This window comes from Dama dama, chromosome 27, assembly GCF_033118175.1.
Source record: "Dama dama isolate Ldn47 chromosome 27, ASM3311817v1, whole genome shotgun sequence".
NCBI lineage: Eukaryota > Metazoa > Chordata > Mammalia > Artiodactyla > Cervidae > Dama > Dama dama.
In genome coordinates, this window is record NC_083707.1 from 27,214,639 (window position 1) to 27,241,647 (window position 27,009).

A 27,009-nucleotide genomic window follows, 5' to 3' on the forward strand; every position below is an offset into this window, starting at 1 on the left:
TAAGGGTTTCAACAAGCCATTTACAAAGGCAAGGTGAGGAAGGGACCTCCCAGGTATGTGGTCAGCTTGTACACAGTGCTCTGATTGGCTGATGGTGAGGGAGCAGGGTGGTGTCACGGGAGTTCACAGTATCCATCTTTAGGTCTGGGGGCTATGTGCTCATGGTCATCAAGGAGTTAACATCTTCCATTTGGTGGGTTGGGGGGCGAGGTTTCACATCTTTAAAAGTGTGCACCAGGTGCCATTATCTAGGTACTTCAGAAAGGAGCTAAAACAGAGGATATGTGGGACAAGGCTGCCCTGGGAAGGCCCCATAGGGTCCTGTTTGGTTACAGTCTGTCTAATTATTTTATATACTTAGCTTAGAGGGACTTTTGCTGATTTAGTTATCACTGCTACCCCATTTGATAAATAATAAAATAGTGAGAAATAGCCCATTGAAATTCATTCAAGTATTCTGTATTTCTATTCATATTCAAACTTGTAAAAAAAGAAAAAAAAAAATGGAGGCAGGAACTTCCCAAAGGAAAGCAAGAAGAAAAATTGGCTGAATCTTAAAAATAAACAATTTTGCACTTGGTAGTGTTTGTCGCTTATAGGAAGCTGATTATTCATTGTTAATACATGAGCTGCAACTTTTGGTAACATTTTATACATAAAAATGTTTCTCCCTTTGGTGCTAAAACTTAGAATCATACTTTTGTCTTCTGTATATGGTGTTAAATATTGACTCATTCAGGTATGTTTACTGAACAGCCACTGAACTATGAAGTCAATCGCCAAGTTGTTTTGAAAATTGGTGTACTAAACGAAGCACAATTCGCTAAAGCAGTAAACTCAAAAACTACTACAACTATGTGTACTACAACTGTCACTGTTAAAGTTATAAACATTCATGAGGGCCCTGAATGCCAGCCACCAGTGAAAGTTGTTCAGAGTGAAGATTGCCTCCCCTCGGGCACAGAACTCCTTGGATACAAAGCAGTGGACCCAGAAGGGGGCACTGGCGAGAACTTCAGGTAAGGTATTTTCAAATTTTTCCTCTTTTAATTGTGATGTTCATCTCTGTGCTCAGTTGCTCCGTAGTGTCTGATTCTTTGTGACCCCATTGACTGTGTAGAGTCTGACTCTTTGTGACCCCATGGACTGTAGCCCACTAGGCTCCTTTGTCCATGGAATTTTTCAGACAAGAGTACTGGATAAGGGTGCCATTTCCTCCTCCCTGGGATCTTCCCACCCAGGGATGGAACTCACTTCTCCTGCACTGGCAGGCAGATTCTTTACCATTGAGCCACCTGGGAAGCCCCAGTTATGATGATAATTGATTTCGAATTTGGGAACATTCTATGTGTTTTTCAGAATGACAGCTTTTGAGCTTATATCCACTCCTTGGTTTGAACTTTTACATTTGATTTCTGAAAACTAGGTATAAGAAGATAAGAGATGAAGATAACTGGTTTGAAATTAATGAATATACTGGTGACTTGAAAACCGTAAAAGTGCTAGATAGAGAATCAACATTTGTAAAAAACAACCAATACAATGTTTCTGTGATTGCATTCGATGCAGGTGAGTGCAAATTTCTAGAAATAAAATATAAACATAGGACATATTTTTAAGGAAATCTTGGAGTTAAATTTGTTTGTTTCCACATCAAAATTTAATGCAAACAATGATTGCTTAATTGCAAACAATGGTTGCATCATGATCCCTTAATTTCTTGGCAACCACCCAGTTGAGGTCTCAGTGTATGACTAATTCAAAACTTGGAGGTTTCAGTTTCAAGGTTCATATTATTTGAAGTCTGCCATGGACCTAGTGGCATCATCAAGGATCTCTATTGTTTTCAGGATTTTAGGTTTAGATTATTTGGATTTGAGCTTGCTGGAGGGGTTCAACTCCCTAAAACAGATGGGTTCAGATAGGTTTGTTCTGAGTCTTTCTTACTGGGGAATAAAACATTTATCCTATTTCCTAAATAAATGTCCGAACAATGGTTTTTGAAGTCTTTTTTACTAAGATTCGCAATCATTCTCCAAGGTTAATTCTAGAACCTATCTTGTGAAGAAATGTCCTAAAAATAGTGATTTCAAAACCCTTTGAACATACCCTCCAAGCAGTAAATCATTTTTTAATATGAACCTTTGCGGTGTATGCTCTGTCCATTGGTTTCTCTTTTTGCAATGCAAGTGCTTGACTTAAGCTTTGATTGCCATCTCAAATAAACACATTCTGAACCACAGAGCTAGATCCAAAATCATGTCAACCCCTATGCCATCTCCCCAAGCTCTTTTGTTTTGGAGATCTTGGTTGATTTCAATAACTCACTATTTGAGCTGCTTGTTTTTCTCTTCCTGTGCTTTAAATTCTTGCTCTTGTGTTTTAAATTCATCAATAAAGAGTGAGCCTGTGAAACCCAAGGCTCCAGCCTCCACCTCAATACAAACAGAATCTCAGGTGTCACTCCCCTTGTCCCACACCGCCCCCCCCCCAAACTTACTCTGGCTATGTGATGTATGATTTACAAGGCTGGTAAATAATAAATCTTCCCCAGCCCCCAAAGCTTCCTGATGGTTTTTACTTAGGGCATCTTGCAATCATTATGATCACAAGGGTCAGTTCAGCTGCAACCTTGATTATTGATAGGCTGAGACCTGCCAAACAACTACCCCAGTAAACTTATTGGTGTGTTTATTTATATACATATAATACTATGCTAACATCATAACATACTACTATGTATACATTATAAAAATAGACTTTAAGAGAAGATTATAAAAAAATAAGTAAAAGTTACAATATGGCATTTCATCTCATCAATTATACACTCACTCATTTGAGGTAAATTTCCATAAATGATAAAGAAGAATGAACTTGGGTTTTTATGATACAGCCTATGTTTTTGACTATCTGTTTAATCCAAGATGGTTGTCATGGTTTATACCTGGGTTGGAAAAGAATTTCCAGTCGTGAGGCAGAATGAGAGATAAATAAAGTTTATTAGAGTGGGAGAGGCTGTTAGAACAGTGGGCCAGCTCAAGGGAGAACCAACCCTTTTCTTGGACTGCTGCTGCTGCTGCTAAGTCACTTCAGTTGTGTCCGACTCTGTGCGACCCCATGGACAGCAGCCCACCAGGCTCCGCCACCCCTGGGATTCTCCAGGCAAGAGTACTGGAGTGGGTTTCTTGGGCTAGTAGCTGATTTTTATGGCCTCAAGACAGAGGAAATTCCTGCTGAAAATGGTGGCATTAGGTGATTGGTTAGGATGCTATAGGGTGGGTATTTTACCTAATATGGGGTCAAGGAACTGGCCAATTTAGGTCTAGAGGCTCATGGCAACAGTTGCTATGGGGCTTGGTCAGCTCCAGAGATGTTTGTCCTGTGACGTTGGTGTAGGGTTCCACACCTGTGATCTTGGTATAGAGCTCTACAATGGTGCTCACTATTTTTATGGTTAGCATATTTTTATACACTGGATGTTCAAAACAAGCTGGTACAGCAATGCTATGGTCTTTTTCCATAGAATCATTGAATTTCTTTAGTAGGAATGGGCAAGTGCATTAATAAACATGTCAAATCCCATGGAAATAAACAAAAGCTGAAATGGTCCAAAGTCATGAATTGACTTGTTCTTTTTATGAACAATGACTTGTTCATGCTTGTTCATTTTACCCGTTAATAGTTTGATAGTAAGAAAAGACAAATATTTTCTCACATATCATACTTCTACTTTTTTCTATAGCTTCACAATAAAAGCCACATCTACTTAGAAAAATAGATTCTCTGTTGAGAGACAAAGGTTAAACTAATAAAGATGCTGCTGCTTATGGTGTTCATGGTGAGGGCAAGCCAGTACATTAACATTTGTCCCATTTAGGTTTTTTCCTTACTTTCTCTCTCAGCCTTGGTGCATTCTTTTTGCCTGGGAATGGGAATGGTCTGTTGCACGTCATAATCAGTGAGTAAACCAAGCAGCCTGAAAAAAGCATGTCCATGAGCCAAAAATATTTCGGTTTCAAAGTCTGAAAGAGAACCACAGTTTGAATATTGTTGCCTAATCATGTGCATATGATCTTCCTGTAATCTTTTTTTTAAACTTTATTCACTTATTATTTATTTTTGGCTGTGTTGGGTCTTCATTGCTACATGGGCTCTTTTCTAGTTGCAGTGAGTGGGGGCTACTCTCTAATTAACAACATGTGAGGGCTTCTTAGGCGGGGGGCTTCTCTTGTTGCAGATCATGTGCTCTAGAGCTTGCAGGCTTCAGTAGTTGTGGCTCTGGGGGCTCTAGAGTGCAGGTTCAATAGTTGTGGTGTGTGGGGTTAACTGCATGTGAAATCTTCCCAGACCAGAGATCGAACCTGTGTCCCCAGCGCTGACAGGCAGATTCTTAACCACTGGACCACTAGAGAAGTCCTTCCTCTCCTCTTGGCACCTCTCACAGAATCTTTTATTATAATTCTTTCAGTATAAGTAGGAAAAGAAAATACCCTACTAAACAGTGGGGTGGGGGGGACATTAACTGAGAAATACAGTTAATACTGCCACTACTTTATAATCATGGAGATTTGCTGCTTATAAAAAAGCAAAGGTGAAATCTGATTGGTTCAGGAACACAAGTTTGATGAGAAACAAGGATTTATATTTACTCACTTATTACACTAATGCTGATTGTCTTTTAAGTCCTAAGTTCTAAGCCAAGAAAACTAGGATTCATAAGACGAAATCAAATTTTTCACATAATATCAATTGAAGGATGATTATATTCTCATAAAATATTCTCTGGTATAAAAACTTTCCCCATCAAAGAATGTATGACTATCATAAGAAGTGGAAAGCAGTTAAAATGTTAACCAAGCTGAAAGGATAAAGGGAGGTGATTTCACAGAAATGCAAAAGCTTGGTGATAAAAAAGGAAATACTCTTGGGGGATAAGAAAAATATGGAAAACAGAGGTGTAAGATGTTAACTTTGTCTTTTGGTGATAAAAGAATGTCTGTAAGTATAGTGATCATGGTACAAAGAAATGAAATGTCATATCTATGTCCCAAGCTCATGGATAACCTGGGTGTGCTCAAGAAGGAAAGATAGGGTGTTGGAAATTTTAATGGAAGATCATATGGTGAAGGATTTTGTTTATTTAAACTTTAATCCATTTTAATATATGCTTCCAAGGGTCAGATATATAAGTAATTACTTATATTTCTACATGAATATTTAGTTTTGATGCTCATATATAGTTCATGATGATGATCTAGGTATCCAATTAATATCCTTGTATTTTTTGTGTCAGTTCTTTTTTGTCAACCAGGTTGCTTCCCTGCTTTCAGTCTAAAAGCACTGTTTTGTACCCCCTCTACCTACAATGGCTCTTCGCTGGTGACTCAGACGGTAAAAGCGTCTGCCTACAATGCGGGAGACCCGGGTTCGATCCCTGGGTCAGGAAGATCCCCTGGAGAAGGAAATGGCAACCCACTCCAGTACTCTTGCCTGGAAAATCCCATGGACAGAGGAGCCTGATAGGCTACAGTCCACGGGGTCGCAAAGAGTTGGACACGACTGAGCGACTTCACTCACTCACTCACTCTGCCCACAATAAGACTGCCCCTTCTGTTTGAAATTCAGGTCCCTTTGCTTCTTCAAATGGATGGCAGTGATGACTTTTGTGATAACTCTCACTAATCTTTGTTTAGTTCCTCTCTGAATACCTTTTAAACCCTCCTTCCCTGGGAATAATACTGTAATTATCACAGAATAAGTATATATACTTATATATAATTAAGTATAAGACACATATGGGTGGTGTGTCTTCTCTATAAAATGGAGCTCTCATTGTTTCTCATGTATAGTCTTTCCCTCTAGCTAGGCTGACTATGAACTCATTTTCATATAAAGACCCTTATCTTTGTTAAATATCTGTTTACCAAGGATCTGGCAGAGATCTTGGCGTGTTTGCTTCGTGTAGGTACTGGTATTTCCCATTTCTCTGCTGTTCTGTGAGTCTCCAGGTCCAGGTTGTGAATTTTACTGCTTAAGATCTTTGCAAATTCAGGTGCATAACAGGCACTTGGAACACTTAGCTTTAATGTAGAAACTTGAGTTCCAAAGTTTACAAATGCTTTGATATACTTGAGTGTAAAAAGAATTTTCTTAAAATGAATATTTCAGGGTTGTCATGTGGAAGAGGTAAACTTTTTGTGTGTATAGTCCAAGAAAAGAAAAAATTAGAAATGATTAGGAGGTGTATTACAGCCTGGTAAGAAAGACTCTGAAAACTTTCCAATCATTCATTAAAGAATTCTGTATATGGAGTAGGCCGATTTATAACCCTGTGAACTTTCTTTTCCTAGAAACATTTAAATAACAGTGGGGAACTCTTGCTTTTCAGAGTTCTTATTGTTGTAAATTTAGATTTTAGTTAACCCAAGATGTACTTTTTAGCCTGGAGATTATGACATTCCTTACTCACTGATTCTCGGCATTTGCTTATGTGTTTAACTTAAAATAAGGTTTGCTCTTATTTAGTTCCTTAGTTGTGTCTGACTCTTTTGCGACCTCACAGACTGTTGCCTGCCAGACTCCTCTGTCCATGGGATTTCCCAAGAAAGAACTGAAATAGGTTGCCATTTCTTTCTTCAGGGGATCTTCCTGACCCAGGGACTGAACTAGTCTTCTGTACTGCAGGCAGATTCTTTACCACTGAGCCGCCTGGAAAGCCCAAAATAAGGTTTGGAAGCAGGCAAACATACATACTTAATTACCTTTTCACAGTTCTTCAACTATTATCAGGAATTACTTGAAAAACATTTTTTTTTGCTCTGTTTCCCAAAAGGAAAAAATCTGCAATCAGCCTTTTGTAGTTTTAGAAGACATCTAGGATTTTGTTTTCAACTGTGGCTTTGCCTACCATCCATTTTAACAGTTTTGAGTTTTTCTTTTTTAACAATATGCTTAAAACAGAGACTGTGATGGAAAATAATCATTTCTGTGATAAATGTTGGTTGAATATGGAATTAAATGAGTCTTTATTTGCTTCTGGATGGCTGCCCTATTTCTTTATTTCACTTTTTAAAGTGTGATTTCTATTGTACCTTAAAGAGAAATAGCTTTCTTCTTATATTTTAATAGTTAAAATCCTAACACACGTGTTGATTCACCTTAGTATCTGTAACTATTTTTTACATTAAAACAGCTTATTTTTCCAACTTCTCACTTCTTTTTTAGGTGTTGAAGTTGTCATTTGTATTCAAATTTATTTACAAATTTATGGCAATCTCAAAACGTTTATATGCTATTGTGAAAGTGAAATCTTTCAGTCGTGTCCGACTTTTTGTGACCCCATGGACTGTGGCCTACCAGGCTCTTCTGTCCATGGGATTTTCCAGGCAAGGGTACTGGAGTGGGTTGCCATTTCCTTCTCCAGGGGATCTTCCCAATTCAGGGATCAAACCCGAGTCTCCCACATTGCAGGAAGATGCTTTACCATCTGAATCACCAGGGAGATATCTATGCTATTATAGATTTTTTTTTTAAACAAAAGTGGTTATTTCTCTTTAATTTCTAGATGTTGTTAAATTTGTTTAGACTGAATAGTTTTTAAATAGGTATATACTGCTGTTACCTTGTAAGTAACTAATTTAAAAGTCACTTTGAATAAATTCTTATTCAACAGAAAAAAATTTCGCTGAAATACACTACTTGATATGGCTTAATTGTTATTTCAATCTAAAAAGAAAAAACATTAAATTTTCACATGATTTATGGTAGTCTAGATGATAAATTCAATGTTTATGCACCAAAATTTAGACCAGCATTCAAAGCAATAAAAGTGAGGAATTTCATCAGTTATTTTTCTGTTTATTTCAATTTTGAAATCTTACTATTTAGAGTAGTTTTATCACAAGCTTTAAAATTTGAACATGTTCTCTAAACTTCATTATCTCTTAAATACCAATAATGGGCATTATGCTAATTTAAGATATTTATTTAGATTTATGTGTTGAAGCATTAGGCCATTAATAGTGGAGTTCTGGAGGTAAGAGTTCTTATTCTCAAAAGCATATTAATTAGATTACAGTGGGGGGTGCAACTTTTTTTACAGTTTGTTCAATTGATTTTTTTTAAGTATAAAAATTAATGCTATGACAAACCTAGACAGCAAAAAGCAGAGACATCCCTTTGCCGACAAAGGTCTGAATAGTCAAAGCTGTGGTTTTTCCAGTAGTCATGTAAGGATGTGAGAGTTGAACCATAAAGAAGGCTAAGCACCAAAGAACTAATGCCTTCAAATTATGGACAGCAAGGAGATCAAACCAGTTGATTCTAAAGGAAATCAACCCCAAATATTCATTGGAAGGACTGATGCTGAAGCTGAAGTTCCCATAGTCTGGCCACATGATGTGAAGAGCTGACTCATTAGAAAAGACCCTGATGCTAGGAAAGATCAAAGGCAAAACGAGAAGAAGGTGGCAGAGGATGAGACGGCTGGATGGCATCACCAATTCAATGGACATGAGTTTGAGCAAACTCGGAAACAATGAAGGACAGGGAAGCCTGGAATGCTACAGTTCATGGCGTTGCAAAGAGTTCGAAAAAATTTAGCAACTGAACTACAAATGTTCAGTGTGTTAATATTAAGTTAGCCAGGAAATACTGGGCAGATCACTGGGCTGTCAAGATGAATACAAAGTAGCCCTTAGGATGAAAAGTTAAGTGTATGAGCTAAAGATGAAGGAGGGTTTTGAGAAACTGGAGGAGAATGTGCAAGCATTGTCCATAGAAGTCAAGGCAAGTTTCAGGCAGAGGTGACATTTGAATGGATGCTTAAAGGATAATGAGGCTTTATCAGCAAAGGAGAGGAGGAGTATTCCCAGCATGGCAATAGCACATGCCAAAGCTGCACGCAGGATGGAGCTCAGTTTCTGGGTTTGATAATCAGGTTTACAGAGTTTGGGCTTCCCTGGTGGCTCAGATGGTAAAGAATCCGCCTGCAATGCGGGAGACCTGGGTTTGATTCCCGGGTTGGGAAGATCCCCTGGAGGAGGGCATGGCAACCCACTCCAGTATTCTTGCCTGGAGAATCCCCATGGACAGAGGAGTCTGGCGGGCTACAGTCCATGGGGTCGCAAAGAGTCAGACATGACTGAGTGGCTAAGCACACATGAGACAAAGCTTGAACAATGAGTATATGAGGAAAAGGGTCAGGAGAGGAAGTCAGGAAGTGATTGTGACCTAATGTAAAGTCTTTATAGTTTAAGCATGAATGCACTTTCAAAAAAGGATGTAAGAATCAATTGTCTTCTAAATCGGTCATTCTGTAGTGGCATTACTCATAATCTGATACCTTTTAATTTTAAAAACCACTTCACGATGTCATCCAATACAGCTCCCAATCTCCAGGGAAGAGCAATGTCACTATTTTGTACTGATAGTAGTGGTATTTGTGGTTTGGAAAGTGTGTGGAATTCAAGTTCAGACAACTAGTAGAAAGCAGATGTCAACTGTACATCATAGAGATTGTTGAAAATAAGTGTTTAAGTGGAGAAACATCTTATTTTTTTTTATTATTCTTAGATGGCAGATCTTGCACCGGAACGTTAGTAGTTCTTTTGGAAGATAAAAATGACCACCCACCGCAGATAAAAGAAAAAGAACTGACAATTTGCCGGCATGATAAGGATTTTGCTGTTCTCGAACCTATAGATCAAGACGGACCTGACAATGGACCACCTTTTCAATTCATTCTCGATAATTCTGCCAGCAAACTTTGGACAGTAGAGACAAGGGATGGTGTGTAATTATGCTAAACCTTCTAATCAATAGGAACTTACAATGTTTGGTGGCCTAGACTGTTACCTTAGTTACTTACACTAAATAAATCTTAATTTTAGTAAATTATTTTATTGATCTCAGATAAAGGATAATACCTTGTTTCTTAAAACAATGAGTAATATGATTAGATTCTTATGCTGAATATCTTTAAGAAAACAGACAAATCCATTTAAATAAAATATTTGAATAACAGTAAATATAGAATAGTAAAGATAAGTATAAAGCAATATCAATTACTTTTCCTGTCTTTTCAAGAAATCAAGATCTCTTTTTTTTTTTTGCATAGGTAAAACTGCCATTCTTCGGGGGCAGCAAGATCTTGATTATAACTATTACACTGTTCCTATCCAAATAAAAGACAGACATGGAGCTTCTGCAACAGAAATGTTATCAGTGAGAGTATGTGATTGTACAATTCCATCTGAATGTAGAATGCCTACTAAACTTCCGAGAGATGCGACACTAGCAAATGTATTCCTTGGAAAATGGGCTATTCTTGCCATGGTGTTGGGTTCTGTATTGTTGTTATGTAAGTATAATTATACAGAATGTGTTAGCTGAAACGTTATCTAATATTTTCAAAAATATATGACAATTCTTTACATTAATGACATTGATAGCCTTTGAGAAATGTGTCCTTTTAAAATTCTTGTGCAAACTCTATGGCTTGGAGTTGTGAGTCACGGAAGAAAAGGAATTTTCAGAACTATGGCCTCAGTTCTTCCAATAATTAGCTGTGAGACACTGGATAAATCATTTCCTCTTCTTTAAGCTCTTTTTTTTTTTAATGGTGCAATGAAGAGTTTGGGTAAAATTAATATTAAGTTTCCCTCCCATACAAAGTATGATTATCTTTCAACCAGCCTCATTCATGGAGTGGATGCACAAAAAGAGTTAGTGAAAAGAGTAGTTTAAAAATTTACTTAGATGTTTGTGCTCAAAGATATTAATGAGTATTAATAACATCATTTAGCATACATCTTAATTAGACTCCAGAGTGTGAGGGAAATGGCCATATGAAGAGCTGCTGAGGAAAGCAATGGAAGATTTTGCATTCTGCAAACTGGTTTCTGGAGATGCAAAAGTGATGGAAATCTTTGCTCAGGCTTCTTCCCTCCCTTCCTCTCCCTTTATTCCTTCCTTTGCTTCTTTTCCCTTCCCTCCTTCCTTCTTTTTTTTTCAAAAATCTGTTTGACTACGCACGCAGTCTATTTGCATTTACAGACTTTTCCCATAGCCTTTACTGTGTCTGTGTTCAGTGATTTGTGTTTCACGTTAAACTGGATATTCCTCTTAGCACTTGATGGACGCTTTCAAAACTGAGCACTGGTTTTATGTAATGGCTTTTCCTGTTTGATTTATGTCTAATGTTCCTTGTTTTGTGATTCTAAGATCTTTGAGTTGTTCCGTATGACCTTTAATACCAATAATACTAGCTTAAAGTCCAATCAAATGAAGTTACTATATCAATGTGGAGAAAAGAAGGAAAACATTGAATTCTGAAACTGGAAGAGAGCTATTCACAAACTGTGTTCACTTCCTCTTTCTTTCTATTGATTTCTTATTTAGCCTAATAACATAACCTCACTAAGACAGAGATAGTCTACATATATTTGTTAATAATCTCTTTTAAATTGTATGACCCAAAGAAATTTCAATGTATGGAACCAATTTTTTTTTAAAGTTCTGTGAAGAAACTAAAAAAAAAATTGATTCAAATGATTTACTATATAATTCAAATGATTATAATCATTTACTATAAATCAAATGATTTGTACCAGCATGAAAAAAATGTGATTTTACTTATATAATTTTATTTTTTAGGTATTTTGTTCACATGTTTCTGTGTTACTGTTAAGAAAACAGTAAAGAAGTGTTTTCCAGAAGATGTAGCACAGCAAAATTTAATTGTATCAAATACTGAAGGACCTGGAGAAGAAGTGATGGTAAATCAGATTTCACCTTTTTTGGTATGGTAGTTCAATGAGGCTGTGATGTGCTTAGTCACTCAGTCTAGTCCGACTCTTTGCAACCCCATGGACTGTAGCCCCACAGGATCCTCTGTCCATGGGATTCTCCAGGCAAGAATACTGGAGTGGGTTGCTATTCTCTTCTCCGTCAAACCCAGGTCTCCCGCAATGCAGGCAGATTCTTTACCATCTAAGCCACCAGGGAAGCCCAAGTTCAGTGTTAATAGTTGATTATTATGTAAAATAGTAATAATGATACCCTGCGTGTGAGCTAAGTCACCTCAGTCATGTCCAACTCTGTGTGGCCCTATGGACTGCAGCCTGCCAGGCTCCTCTGTCCATGGGATTCTCCAGGCAAGAATACTAAAGTGGGTTGCCTGTCCTCCTCCAGGGGACTTTCCTGATCCAGGGATCAAACCTGAGTCTCTTAAACCCACCTGCCTTGGAAATGGGTTCTTTAGCACTGGCGCTACCTGAGAAGCCCAAATAATGATAACAGCTAATGCTCCTGAGAAATCTGTATGCAGGTCAAGAAGCAACAGTTAGAACTGGACATGGAACAATGGACTAGTTCTAAATTGGGAAAGGAGTACAAAAAGTCTGTATATTGTCACCCTGCTTATTTAGCTTATATGCAGAATACATCATGAGAAATGCCAGGCTGGATGAAGCACAAGCTGGAATCAGGATTGCCAGGAAAAATATAAATAACCTCAGATAGGCAGATGGTATCACTCTTATGGCAGAAAATGAAGAGGAACTAAAGAGTCTCTTGATAAAAATGAAAGAGAAGGTGAAAAGCTGACTTAAAACTCAACATTCAAAAAACTAAGATCATGGCATCTGGTCCCATCGCTTCATGGCAAATAGATGGAGAAACAATGGAAACTGTGACAAACTTTATTTTCTTGGGCTCCAAAATCACTGCAGATGGTGACTGCAGTCATGAAATTAAAAGATGCTTGCTTCTTGGAAGAAAAGCTATGACCAACTTAAGCAGCATATTAAAAAGCAGAGACATTACTTTGCCAACAAAGGTCCATCTAGTCAAGGCTATGGTTTTTCCAATAGTCATGTATGGATGTGAGAGTTGGACTATAAAGAAAGCTGAGCGCCAAAGAATTGATGCTTTTGAACTGTGGTGTTGGAGAAGACTCTTGAGAGTCCCTTGGACTGCAAGAAGATCCAATCAGTCCATCCTAAAGGAGATCAGTCCTGGATGTTCATTGGAAGGACTGATGTTGAAGCTGAAGCTCCAGTACTTTGGCCACCTGATGTGAAGAACTGACTTTTGGAAAAGACCCTGATGCTGGGAAAGATTGAAGGCAGGAGGAGAAGGGGATGACAGAGGATGAGATGATTGAATGGCATCACCAGCTTGATGGACATGAGTTTGAGCAAGCTCCAGGAGTTGGTGATGGACAGGAAAGCCTGGTGTGCTGCCGTCCATGCGGTAATAAAGAGTCGGACACAACTGAGTGACTAAAATGAACTGAATACTTATTGAGCACTTACTATGCCAAACAGGGGCTTCCCTGGTAGCTCTGCTGGTAAAGAATCCATCTGCAACGCGGGAGACCTGGGTTTGATGCCTGGGTTGGGAAGATCCCCTGGAGGAGGGCATGGCAACATGATAACAAAGCATGACGAACTGAATGTAACTGAACTGAAATTTGTCCCACAGTTCAGAAGGCTAGAAATGAGAGATTAGGTGTTAACAGAATCCTACTCCATCTGAAGGTGCTAGGATTCTATTACAATTCTCCCTCCCAGCTTTTGGTAATTCTTTGACTTATGACATCATTGATTGAGTCTTCATATCGCATTGTGTGTGTGTGTCTGAGTCCAACTTTCCACTTTTTGATTAGAGACCCATCTTACTTGGTTAGGACCTTGTCTTAATTTAACTAATTGCATCTAAAAATGACTCTATCTTCAAATAAGATCGTATTCTGAGGCACTTGAAGGTTAGGACTTTAACAATTGAATTGGGGTGGGGGATGTGATTTAACCTATAGCACCTATGATATGAGTATTATTATTATCCTGATTTTACATATGGGGAAATAGAGAGGCACAGCAGTTAAGTGATTTGCCCATGTGAAAGTGAAAGTTGCTCAGTCATGTCTGACTCTTTGTGACCCCATGAACTATGCAGTCCATGGGATGCTCCAGGCCAGAATACTGGAGTGGGTTGCCTTTCCCTTCTCCAGGGGATCTTCGCAACTCAAGGATCAAATCCAGGTCTCCCACATTACAGGTGGATTCTTTATCAGCTGAGCCACAAGGGAAGCCCAAGAATACTGAAGTGGGTAACCTACCCCTTCTTCAGGGATCTTCCCCACCCGGGAATTGAACTGGGGTCTCTTACACTGCAGGCAGATTCTTAACCAACTGAGCTTTCAGGGAAGCCCTCAGATTTGCCCTATCAGATATGCCCATGGTGGGAAATAAATGAAAGAAAATGGTTAGTTTCAATTTGATTTATTTATTTTAGGATGCAAATATTAGACTCGCCACACAGACATCCAACGTTTGTGACACAAACATGTCTGTTGGCACCCTTGGCGGCCAGGGAGTCAAAACACAGCAAAGTTTTGAGATGGTCAAAGGTGGTTACACTTTGGATGCCAACAAAGGAGGTGGACATCAGACCCTGGAATCTGTTAAGGGAGTGACGGACACTGGCAGATACACATACAGTGACTGGCACAACTTCACCCAACCTCGGCTTGGCGAAGTAAGTGCCAGTGTCTTCATGTTCACTTTATATGAAAGTTAAACTCTGTTTATAAATCAGGATTTTCCCAAAGTTTTACTCCTTATACATCTGAAGCTCATCACATTTTTCATGTTGAATTATAGATATATGAATATTAGATCCAAACCCAAAGAGAAAAATGACTTCGTAAAGTTCAGTTTTTAAAATAAGGTTTCCAAAACTTGACCTAGGAGTGGCATGTGTAGGCATTTCTATATTTTAGGAAGTATAAAAATACTCAGCTTCCTTCCTAAAAATTGCCAGGAAAATCACCTAGAGTGAAATGTTACAGGGTACTATGTGGATCACAAATTATAAATATTCTTAGTATGCTGAATCATCACATTTCATGTGATTATGAAATCTTAATGATCGCCATCAACTGGACAGATCATTAAGCTTTTATTTTGGGTTTTAGTTCCTCATTATATGATCAGATCAATGTAGATTAATATTATCCAGATAAATATATTATTATAAGTATGTAATAATGTATAAACATAAGGGTCATAACTTATATTAGTTTCCCCTAAATATGTAAAAAAGTTGTAGACATATTTCAATGATACAAATCTCATGTTTAAATGAGAGATTGTAAGCTAGTTGTGTGATGCATGTGGAGCTTCAGTTTTTATCAATGTGTTCAGTAGGAGCATTTATATATTTGCTATATTTTAAGAATGAATATAATACAGACCAATCATGTGCATTTTTTATATGTAGGAATCCATTAGAGGACACACTCTGGTTAAAAATTAAACAGTAAAAGGTAAATCAAAGCCATTATTTTTAAGCTAATACATTTAGGTGTTTTTTAAAAAAAATAATAAAATGTGCTCTTTCTCGACACAGAAGGTGTATCTGTGCGGACAAGAAGAGGAACACAAGCTCTGCGAAGACTACGTTCGCTCCTATAACTATGAAGGGAAAGGGTCTGTGGCCGGCTCCGTGGGCTGCTGCAGCGATCGGCAGGAAGAAGAGGGGCTTGACTTCCTAGATCATCTGGAACCCAAATTTAGGACGCTAGCGAAGACATGTGTAAAGAAATAAATGTGCCTTTTAATAGCATAACATCTACGAGCGCATATGTAGGAGGTTATTGAATGTAAAACAATAGCAGTATCTGGCAAAATACTTGTTTATGGAGGTAAACTTCCAGTCGTATATAGATACGGATCCTATGAACATGAAGCTACCTTAAATTCTCCTTGTCTGAGATAACTTTTGTCTTCTCTAGAAATCAGTGTTTCATTTGTTATTTTCCTTTTCTATGCATGTACATTTTCTTGCCCTTTCCAGGACTGCACTGTGCGCTTTCTTGCACCTTCTGTTTGAAAACTTATGTTACTTGGTATGCTCTGAAAGAGTATGTGAGGGAGTTAGGGATTGTGGAGATTAAAGAAAAATGCATTGTTATTTTAGATGAAAATGAAATATTCTCTTCAGAATCTTGGGGACAATTATGCTTTTAGAAGTATTGTCTTTGGTGCTGCAGAATTGCTTCCTTTATCTGAATGGCTCTGTGCTGAAGAATTTTTTAATGCATTCTCTGATGCAGTCTTCGATTTGGTGAATAAGAGCTCATCTTTCATTGTGTTTTCACCCTGTGGAGGTGCTCCCAGCTTGCTCCTGGGATCTCTGTTGATGTGGATGCATGATCAGGTTCCTACAGGTTCTAGAATTGTTGGAAAGATGTGGACCAGAAGAGGCTCACAGCAATTTGAGTCACTGAGATTTTTTAAAAATAGCATTTCCATGAAAGAATTGCAGCCTTAATGCCCATGGGTTGACTGAAAAACCCAAATCTGTTTTGTTAGTCCACCATGATGTATTATTACCTTTTAAAAATGTAAATACCTTGGTAAGGACATGTTCTTTCTAGTTTGACACCATCCCACTATCCTCAAGCATTTGAGTAACTAGACCAGTAGGCATTAGGCTTACAACCTTGATAGCCCTTTGAATATGCTAAACACTGAATGACTATCCATGCTGGAATGGATACTCAGGCTACATAGGTAATCACTTTCAGAAAATGTTAAATAAGAAAAAGTGTCTGGCATATATATGTTAAAAAACTGAAATGTGTTAACTCAATTCTTACCAAACATTTGTTGAGTGATGCTGGATAAAAGAATGAAAACATGAGTTAATGAGCTATTTTGAATACAGAGCATTTTAGTAAGATATTCTATTTTATTAATTTAGAAAAAACCCACATATTTAAATAATATTTTAATAGTTTTTTGTGCCAAATGCTGTAGATTCGTAAAACATTAACAGTATATATCACAAGGAAATTTTTCATTCAGACAAAAAAGTTTTTTTCATCTTTTAGCTACTTAACCTTCAAAAAAAATGAGTGACTAATTTTCTTAAATTTTGTGAATTCCTCTTCTTAGTCACAGGATCTAAATAAAGATGTTTCTTGAAATTGAACAATAGAGCAGAATAAATAAATAGCTTTAGTAAGTAAAATTTTTATTTTATAAGGTGTCCTCTATGTATTATTTTTATGGCCATTGTCAGTAAAATAATTTTGGAGAGTAATGCAGCTTCTGAATATCTGTTATCTGATGTACATGTTATTCTGACAATGATGCTAGTTTTGAAATTTTCTAATATTAAAATTTTGGAAATATATCATAATAATGTTCTAAGTCATATTTTTGAACATAGATGCAGAATGTTTGCTGAGCAATTAAAAATCATTAGTTGAACACTAGCTTACATGTTTGCTTATGTCTTTGTATTTCTTAAATTAAGTGTGAAAGAGAAAATTTGAATCTGAACATAAAGTACAAATAAAGGCCAAAGGCTGATTTCTCAAATCAACAAGAGAAGATACTTTACAACTATGACCAGAATTATTAGAAAGTATAGGAAATGAATTCGTATTAAGAAATTTTGACTATTTTAAGATGTTTCAAAATATCATTAAAATTTATCTCATAGAAGAACTATGATGTCTTTTGATTTACTTAGGAATTTCGAAGTCATTCTCTATTTACACTCAAAATTAAATGTTAATTGTATGATTAATGAAATTTATGAAACTCTGCTGGACTGTTTATGAATTTAGTTAATAGAATATTGTATATTATGAATTATATCATGTATGTTAATTTTCACTTAATTGTTGGTAAGTTAATCATTCTGAATTGTTTTCAATAATGAAATCTATAGTTATGGAAAACATACAATTAAAACTTTCCTATCTTATCAAGATCTCAAACTAGTTCAGGTGAAAAATTTGATGGAAACTCCAAGAGAGAAGAAAATTGAAATAATTGCTATAAATGAACTTTTGTTAAATACTTCCTTAACTTTGTTGAACTTTTAATTCCTCCTAGGTTTTTTAAAAATATTTTATAAAACTTGATATCTATGCATATGTTTATTTTTAGAGAATGGAATATGCTGTTATTTGGAAAATATTCACAATAGTTATTCTAGAGTTGAGGACTTTCATTATCATAGAGAAGAAAAGCTAACTTTTTTTGTTGTGTGCTAGTTATACAAGTCCTGTACTACTTGAAATTCCTCAATTAGATTAATGAAACAAACTGTATATTGCTGCATATTTTTGGTCTCTTTTATCTGCTTTTCTAATAAATCTGAAGGAACATTTTTCATTTGGCCAGATATTGCATTTGTCTTACTACATGGTTAGATTAAAGAAAAGAGGACTATTTATAGCAGCAGAAAGCATTACTAAGAATGGATAGAACTTTGCATACTTTATAGGGCCTAATAAAATTTTTTTTTTTTTTAGGGCCTAGTAAATTTGAGCGAGCATAGTTTAAAAAAAATTCTTTGAAGGGATAGTGTTGCATGAGAAGTAAAATCCACAGTTGATCTCATATCCTTGCCACTGCAAATGAAATGATAACCATTTTCTAATATATAAGTAGAATAATTCTTTAAGAAATGTTATGTGCCAAGTATATTTATAATATGCATTTCATGCAGGTAGATCAAATTATTTTAAAATCTTTACTTCTTAAAGTAAGTGTTTTGAACAATAGGAATAAAATGCATTCTATAAAATCAATCTGTAGAGAAGATGTTTATTTACTAACGTTAGAGAAAAAGCAATTAAAAAATAAGTGTGACCGTCCTCTGTATTTGGCCTGAGAATACATGAGATTTCAAAATGTTTAAAGTTTAGTTGTCAGAGTGCAACAGTGAATACCTATATTGGTGGAGTGTTTTTATTTGTTCGTATTTAGGGACCATTAAATTCTAAAACATGGAATTATTATTAAAAAGAAACTTCAATGCTTCCTTTGAGATACCTGAGTTTTTACCTAGAATTCATACCAAAAATTCAAATAGAATTATTTTCTGCCAGGTATAGTTCAAGGAAAACTAAAAGGAACCCTCTGATCCAGTGTGGAAATGAAAGAATTGTTTTGATTTTGTCTTTCTTAAAATATGTAGAAAACTTAGAAATTAAGAGTGAATGACATTTATATAATTCATTTACACAAAATTTAAAATCCAACTTCACAAAGACCTTTTGTCCATACTTGGCATTCCACAAGAGGGACTGTTGTGGAATTACTGTTCTACATTCACCATATTTCTCACCTCTTGGAGATCCATAATGAAATTCTAAACCGGTGGTTCTTGAAGTGTGATTCCTGAACTGGCAGCATCAGCATCGCCTGGGAATGTGCCAGAATTGCTAATTCTTGGGTTCCTCCTCAGATTCACTAAATAAAACTCTCAGGGGAGGCCCTCCACGTGTTTGCGGTATTCAAGCTCACCTCTGTACCGGGTCTTTGCTCCTGAGTGCTGTTCACAGCACCTGAGAGCAAGTGCAGAAAGTGGACTCAGGCCCCACCCCAGACCTATTGAATCAGAATCTGCACTTCAGCAAGATCCTCCAGGAAATCCCTCTGTACATGAAATTTTGACATGCTCTGTGTAGATGATCCCTTGATTGGAACCTGAAAAAACTAGTAGATGAACAACACGATTAGCCAGTTAAAGTGAGCGCACAGATAGTCTCAGACAGCAGGTCTGTGGCTGTCAAAGGGTAGGGGAATTTGTCCTGGCTCACCTCGCGACCCCAATTCAAGACCAGCTGTCTTCTGTCTTCTGTCCACTCGCACAGCAGAACCCCCACCCCATTCTGTGTTATTCTGTACTTGGATAATTGACTCTCTGTGAATTTTGTACCTTATGGTGCCATATGTCGGAGAATATACTATGGTAGACTTTGACATTATTTCTGATCATGTCTAGGCAACAGATTTACCAAATTATGTTTAAAAACCAACTTGAATAACTTGGATAGTTTAAGCAATGCATGCAGTGCCCTGAGATCATTTTAGCAAATAGATGTCTTGACATATTCTTTTCTTACTAAGCCAGCTCATCACTACATACCTTTTTAACCTTTTGTTTTTCTGGGTGTAGCTGACTTAGAGTATCATAGGTGTGGCTAGGAAGCTGTCAGAACCAGTTGTATTTTACTGAGTAAACATATTCTTTCATTATTATTTCTTTTAGTTTCAAACTGGAAAATCAAGCAGAAGAAAATGAAAACAAATTTTCAGTTATTTTCATTTTAATAATTTAATATTTATACATGATTAATTAATATTAAATATATAACAAATAGACTTCCTGGTGACTCAGAGGTAAGGAATCCATCTGCCAATGCAGGCGACACAGGTTTGATCCCTGGATTAGGAAGATCTTTTGGAGAAGGAAATGGCAACCCATTCCAGTATTAGTGCCTGGGAAGTCCTATGGACCAAGGAGCCTGGAGGGATACAGTCCATTGGGTTGCGAAGAGTCAGATATGACTTATCTACTAAACAACAACAAATATGACAAATACTTATTAAAACTTAAATGTTAATTTGGTACTGATGTTTTAATATTAAATGTATTTAAAGCTAAATATTAAGGACTTCCCTGGTGTCTAGTGGTTAAGACTTCACTCCCCAGTGCAGGGAGTGTGGGTTCGATCCTTGATCAGGGATCTAAGGCCCCACGTGCCTCACAGCCAAAGCACCAGAACTTAAACAACAGAAATAACATGGTAACAAATTCAATGAAGACTTCAAAAATGGTCCACATCAAAAAAAATCTTAAAGAAAATAAAGTTAAATGTTAAGAAGACGTTTGACACTGACAAACATATATCCCTTGATAGTTCATGCAAGTCCACTGGGGGACACTGCTGATTGTCTACCAGCTATCCCCTCACCTAGCTGTTTCTTACAGATGGAGCTTAATTTCATTCGAGATGGCTATCGGAGACCATTATGTCCCAATCCCTTGAACTAAATTCTGGTCAGTGAGAAGTAAGTGGATTGTTGTGTCTGAAATTTTTGAGTAGGTGTTTTAAAGGAGCTGATTTAGCTGAAAGATGTCTGTAGTTTTTGTGTTTGTTTTGTTTCCCTCAGTCGCATTTCATGATTGCTGGAACACAGATGTGATATCTGGTGCTCAAGCAGCTGTCTTATGACGCTGCAAATTGGAAACCAGGAGCCACTTGTTGAGAGTGGTAGAGCACAAAGACCGAAGAAGCCCAGATCCCTAGCGGCTTTGCGGGGCCTGGACTTCATGCCTCTAGATTGTCCATTTGAGTGAATAAAGCTTTCTGCGTTTAAGCAATGCAATTTTAGATTTTCTGTTAAAAGTAGCTAGTTTAATCTGATGTAGGGAGAATAGAGTTTGGATAGAAATAATTGTTTTACTTAAGTCATGATACAATAAAATTAAAATTAATCTGCTTTGGGAACTCATTTTCTTTAGGCTAAGATGTCAAAAATGGTTGATTTTGAAGATAGTTCAGTGTTCTCTGAACATTCCTGAGACAAAATAAAGTATTAATTATTTGTTGTTGTTTTGTTGCTTAATTGTGTCTGACTCTTTTGTGACTCCGTGAACTATAGCTTGCCAGAGTCCCCTATCACTGGGGTTTCCCAGGCAAGAATAATGGAGTGGGTTGCCATGTCCTTCTCCAGGGATCTTCCTGACCCAGGGATCAAACCTATATCTCCTGCTTGGCAGGTGGATTCTTTACCACTGAGCCTTACCTGGGAAGCTGGAAGTCCAGAAGGTGTACCTTTTCTGGGTTATTTGAACATACTCTTTTTTTTTTTTTTTTTTTTAACTCTTTCTAAAGTTGGAAGTCATGTTTCTAGCAGTAAAGGATCTGGATTATTCTATTAATCTGGTGTATGATCTTTAACAAGTCATCGAATCTCATTTACTTCAACTCCTCAACTATAAAAAGGATTTTACTGTTGATTTTATCAGCCAAACAGATGTGCTTCAATGCAAGGATGATGTTTCAGCCATCATTGTGTTCTCCCTTACACCTGTGCTTGACAAGAGTTTTTATTTGTTTGCTTGTGTGTATGTTTATAGTATACATACATGACATTTTAATATTTAATTGATGCATTGTTAAAATCTTTAAAGAAAATATCTTCCCTAATTTTAAAACACACTTTTAAAGATTTAGCATTCTATTTCTACTGCTTCAGTCTCTGTCCCTGTAAATTGTGTGATCAAATGGATGTGCTCCCTTAAGTCTGAGGGAGTCAATGGTTGCATTCTAATATCCCGAGGCATTGTTTTTTAGTTAATTACTATTGGTGTATGCTAAGTCGCTTCAGTCATGTCCAACTCTTTGTGACACCATGGACTGTAGCCTACCAGGCTCTTCTGTCCACAGGATTCACCAGGCAAGAATGCTGGAGTGGGTTGCCATACCTTCCTCCAGGGGATCTTCTTGACCCAGCGATCAAACCCGCATCTCTTATGTCTCCTGCATTGGCAAGTGGGTTCTTCACCATTAGTGTCACCGGGGAAGCCCCAGTTACTATACAGATAAATAAAAATAAATACAATTTATTTTCCTATTAATTAATACAACGAATTACATCACAATCTAAAATGCTTCTTTATGCCAACTCAACTAGACTTCGCAATGAGTAAAGGTGAGTTTAACATACACAGGAAGTTGAAGAGGTTTCAACAGGTGACAAAGAAGACAACTTTATGGTTTTGCTGTATGACAAATGGTGATTCCATATGCTGATTGACTTAGATGGAATTCTATTCTTTCATATTAGAGACTATACAAAAAGATATTTTTTTAAATGACCTCAGTGAATTAGCTAGGACTTGCATTAGACTACTTGATGACAGAGAAGTGGTTTATTTATTTATATTTAAGTCATGCACCATCTGATCCTGCCAGCTCAGGGCATAGTGTCTCCCAGTAGTCCAAGCCAGAACCATGGGCATCACCCTTGACTCCTTCCCCCACCCCAGTTTCCCACATAGAACTACAGGCAGTTCACTCTACCTCCTAATTATCTCTTAATCAATTACCTATAAAGTGGTTTAAGAAAATCAACAGGTAAAAGTTGATTTTCACTAACGTAAAACAAGTTTAGAGAGTCTTGGACTTGTATGAAGGCTTCTTAATGTCATCTGTGTTCCAGGAGCCTTCCGTTTTTCTGCTCAACCATCCTCTGTACAAATTGCTTCACAATCACAAAATGATTAATGCAATGCCAGCCATCACATCTGAGTCTGGAGTAGAAAAACAAGGAAGGAGGAAGACTTTCTTTTTAGGGAGCATTTCCAGAGACTTCCTCCAACAAATTCTGCCTACATATACTTTGTAGAACTTAATCACTTGTTTATCCCTGTCTGCAAGAGAGAGTGAGAAATGTGGTATTTCAGCTGACCAAAGTCAGGGCACTGTAACTAAGGAAGATGTCTAATAATGATAGGAGGTAATCTGTGGGTGAATACAATGGAAAAATATGGTTTCTTAGTCTTTTAAAAAAAAATCTAATTTTAATTTTTCTGGCTGTGCTGCACTGCATGTGGGACAGAACCTGCAACCCCTGCAGTGGAAACATGGAGCCCTAACCACTGGACTACCAGGGAAGCCCATGGTTTCTTATTCTTAACCAGTATTATCCTGCTCCAGGCAAATAAGGGGCTTCTCTGGTGGCTTAGACAGTGAAGAATATACTTGCAATGCAGGAGACCTGGAGTCGATCCCTGGGTTAGGAAGATCCCTTGGAGGAGAGCATGGCAACCCACTCCAGTGTTCTTGCCTGGAGAACCCCATGGACCGAGGAGTCTGGTGGGCTACAGTCCATGGGGTCGCAAAAAGTGGGACATGACTGAGCGACTAATACTTTCACTTTTTTTAAGCAAGTAAGATTCTTAGCAAAATATTTATCCCTTATTTGATAGTTAAGGGCCTACAGAGTAATTAGGCGGAAGGCTCATGCTCTTTCACTTGTCAAGTTTTAAAAAATATTGCAAAACAGAAGTTTTAAAAGTCAGGTAAATAAAACCTCATTTTTTTCAGAGATTAAAACCTGTTTGCATCCTTAAGCCAGATGTGACTTGCAAATTTTGTTGGGGGGTGGTGGGGAGGAGTTGAGGCTGAGGAGAAGAGAAGCTCTTTTTTTTTTTTTTTTTTTTTGATGTCTGATCTTATTTATTTGTTACTCTTAGAACATCTCATTTTTGACTGGACTCAGAAGTAGAAGCTCTCAGAGAGGACAGCCTCCGTCTCTTGGCAAACTGTTCCTGCCGTTTTTCTTTGACCTCCTTCATTCTCTTGGCCAAAAGTTTAGCATATTCTGCAGCCTCTTCTTTGTTTTTCTTAGTACGCTGTTTCTTCAGAGCAATACGCCGGCATTTGTGTTGCAGAACTCGTGGAGTCACGAGACGCTGAATCTTGGGTGCTTTAGTCCTAGGTTTCTTACCTTCTTTGTTTAGGGGCTTTCGCACAACATACTGGCGGACATCATCTTCTTTAGAGAGACTGAAAAGTTTGCGGATTCTGCTAGCTCTTTTGGGACCCAGGCGACGAGGCACTGTAGTATCAGTGAGTCCAGGAATATCCTTCTCCCCTTTTTTCACGATGACCAAGTTGAGAACACGCAGATTGGCATCCACAATGCAACCCCGTGCGCTTTCTCTCTCCAGTCCTCCTTGGTCTGTAACAGGAATGCCCCTTACTCAGTAGCAGGCAAACTCAGCCATGGGTCAAGACACCCAGCTTCATGCGGAAACCCTGCTTATCGTTCCCGCCACTGATTCGGACCACATAACCCTTCCATTCTTCACCCAGAGCGTCAGCAGCAACTTCTGTGGCCATACACTTCTCGTAGAAGGTACGAAGTTTTCGTTCATCGTCCACTTCAATGAGCTTCTGGCAGCCAGTGGCCGGGAAAGAGATGTTCAGCTTCATTCTGAAGTGGCCGACAGCCTCTGAGGCGCCACGAAAAAGAGCAGAAGAGAAGCTCTTACAGTGGAAAATATTACGAATAAACGGCTATGTTAAAAAATCAGGACATTTCACTCCACGTGCAAATTTGTGGCTTCCCTTGAAAAACTGGCAGGTGTGGCAACACTGAATCCATATTCCCAAAGGCCACCAATTGCTTAGAAGTGATAGGTGACTTCTTGAGGGCCCCTGCCAGCTCTAGTGCCCTCTGAGGCTTGCCATTTCTGTCTCAGATAAGAAGCCTGTCAACTGCCGTTTATCATGACACTTGTACTATTGTTCTCTCAAGGTAAATGTAGTGAAGAAAAGAGACATATTTTCTGTGCTTTTATCTTCTCAAAAGCAGAATAATGAAAAAGGACTACTTTTTTCAACCAACCTAATATGTTTATTTTAATTACTTCCCTGGACCCTACAGGTCTTAAAGGTTATGACTGCTTGCATTCCATGACTTTTCAATATAAAATAGATTATGTTGCCATTTGTTGTACAATGGAATTTGCTTCTTCATTATGGTCGTTGTTATTGTCTTCACTCCCATCTTCACATTTGAGTGGAAGCTCTATGAGGGCAGAGATCTTAGTGTCTAAAACAGTGCCTGAAACATGGAAGGAACTCAATAAATATTTGTTGAAGACATTTATTGAGCTCCTACTATGTGAAAGCATTATAGGATACATATACAAATGTTATCTCATTGAAAAAAACTATTAACACACTTCCAAGTTTAGATGTTTACTCTTCCTTTGACCAATAAGAAAACTGAGGCTGGGAGAGGTTAACTCACTTAAGATCAGACTGCTAGGCTTCCGTAGAGCAAAGATTTAAATCCAGGTCTGAGCAAAGATGACCCCGTGAGCATTGTTCCTGAAATGACCATCTCGGGTCCATAATACAGTGGGAAAAGCATTTTTAGCTTATCAATCCTGAAAGAAAATATGCTTCCTATGAATCTGTGTTAAATATTAATATTTTACATACTCACAACCTCCTATAATGTAAATTTTGATCTTCACCTGGGATGTTTCTGTGGTAAAGAGGAAGACACATAATCTTCCTCACTTCAGAGCCATTCTCTCCACCCCAGAATCAATTGGTTAAATAGATGGCTTCCATTTGGAGTTGCTCTTAACTCTTCATATCCTGATAGTAAGCAAATTTGCATTTCCTAAGCAGATGTCTCTTGAATTCCATATCCATACTGTTTATTCCAGGCTTCCCTGGTGACTCAGATGGTAAAGAATCCACCTGCCAATGCAGGCGGAGAAGCCAATGGCAACCCACTCCAGTACTCTGGCCTGAAAAATCCCATGGAGGGAGGAGCCTGGTAGGCTGCAGTCCATGGGGCCTGGAGGACCAGTGAAGATGGTCCAGATAAGAGATGAGGGGTTAAACACAGCAATGAATCTGGAGACTGATAGTATGTGAGGGTGTGAGGATGAGGCCCTAGTTACTTTCTTGAGTAAGTGGGAGGATCATGAAACCATTAACCGCAAGGAGAGAAGCAAAGCTGTTTTGTTAGTGGCTGCTATTTGGAATATTCTGAACTTGAGGTATTTATGGGAGTCTCGGGAAGGTACTTCCTGTCCAATGAACAGATTTGATGCTCTGCACCCCCACCTTCCATTCCTTATTACTTAATATCCATGTAATCCTTCTCCAAACACTGGATGCTAACTTAGGGCAGGGAGCACTTTTTATTAATATTTAGTTTTCTATCTAGTTGATAATAGTATAAATATTTTTTTCTGCATGAATATTCAAAGCATCTTTTCTTTCCTCTGCTGAGGACTGACTAGGCATTCCCCTTATTTTGTCCTGTCCTCTTTCATTCTCTGACCCCCAAAACTCCCCTACTCCTCATCCCCACTCTAAGCTAGAGGGTTTTGTTATGAAAATCAAGTTGTCAATGACATGTCAGTGAGGATTACTATTGGGTGAAGTAAAATCAATGTGAGAAAGGATGTGGATTATATCTGGATAAATCTTCTATCAAAAAATGAAAGAAAAGAGATGGAAAAAAAAACAAGAAGACCAGAGAGTGAGGAGGGGGTTCATTTTATTTATGTGGTGATGATTGTTATTGCTGAGGCTGAGAAAGGAAAAAGTAGAAAGAAAGTACATTTAAATTTTCAGGAACCAGCAGCAAACTG

General features: G+C 37.7%; 1 protein-coding gene and 1 pseudogene across 1 annotated transcript in view; one reads left to right on the plus strand and one right to left on the minus strand.

Moving 5' to 3' along the window:
- The window catches only part of DSC1 (desmocollin 1), a 34,409-nt gene extending 16,786 nt beyond the window's left edge, over positions 1-17,623 (plus strand). The window contains exons 10-16 of the mRNA XM_061131391.1: positions 757-1,019; positions 1,427-1,569; positions 9,574-9,789; positions 10,118-10,360; positions 11,656-11,777; positions 14,299-14,541; positions 15,415-17,623. Coding sequence (XP_060987374.1) covers positions 757-1,019; positions 1,427-1,569; positions 9,574-9,789; positions 10,118-10,360; positions 11,656-11,777; positions 14,299-14,541; positions 15,415-15,612 — 1,428 coding nt within the window. The 3' untranslated portion in view covers positions 15,613-17,623. The remainder of the gene's footprint in view (positions 1-756; positions 1,020-1,426; positions 1,570-9,573; positions 9,790-10,117; positions 10,361-11,655; positions 11,778-14,298; positions 14,542-15,414) is intronic.
- Positions 17,624-24,084: 6,461 nt separating this feature from the next.
- LOC133047426 (small ribosomal subunit protein eS6-like) lies at positions 24,085-24,861 on the minus strand (annotated as a pseudogene).
- Positions 24,862-27,009: the final 2,148 nt, after the last annotated feature.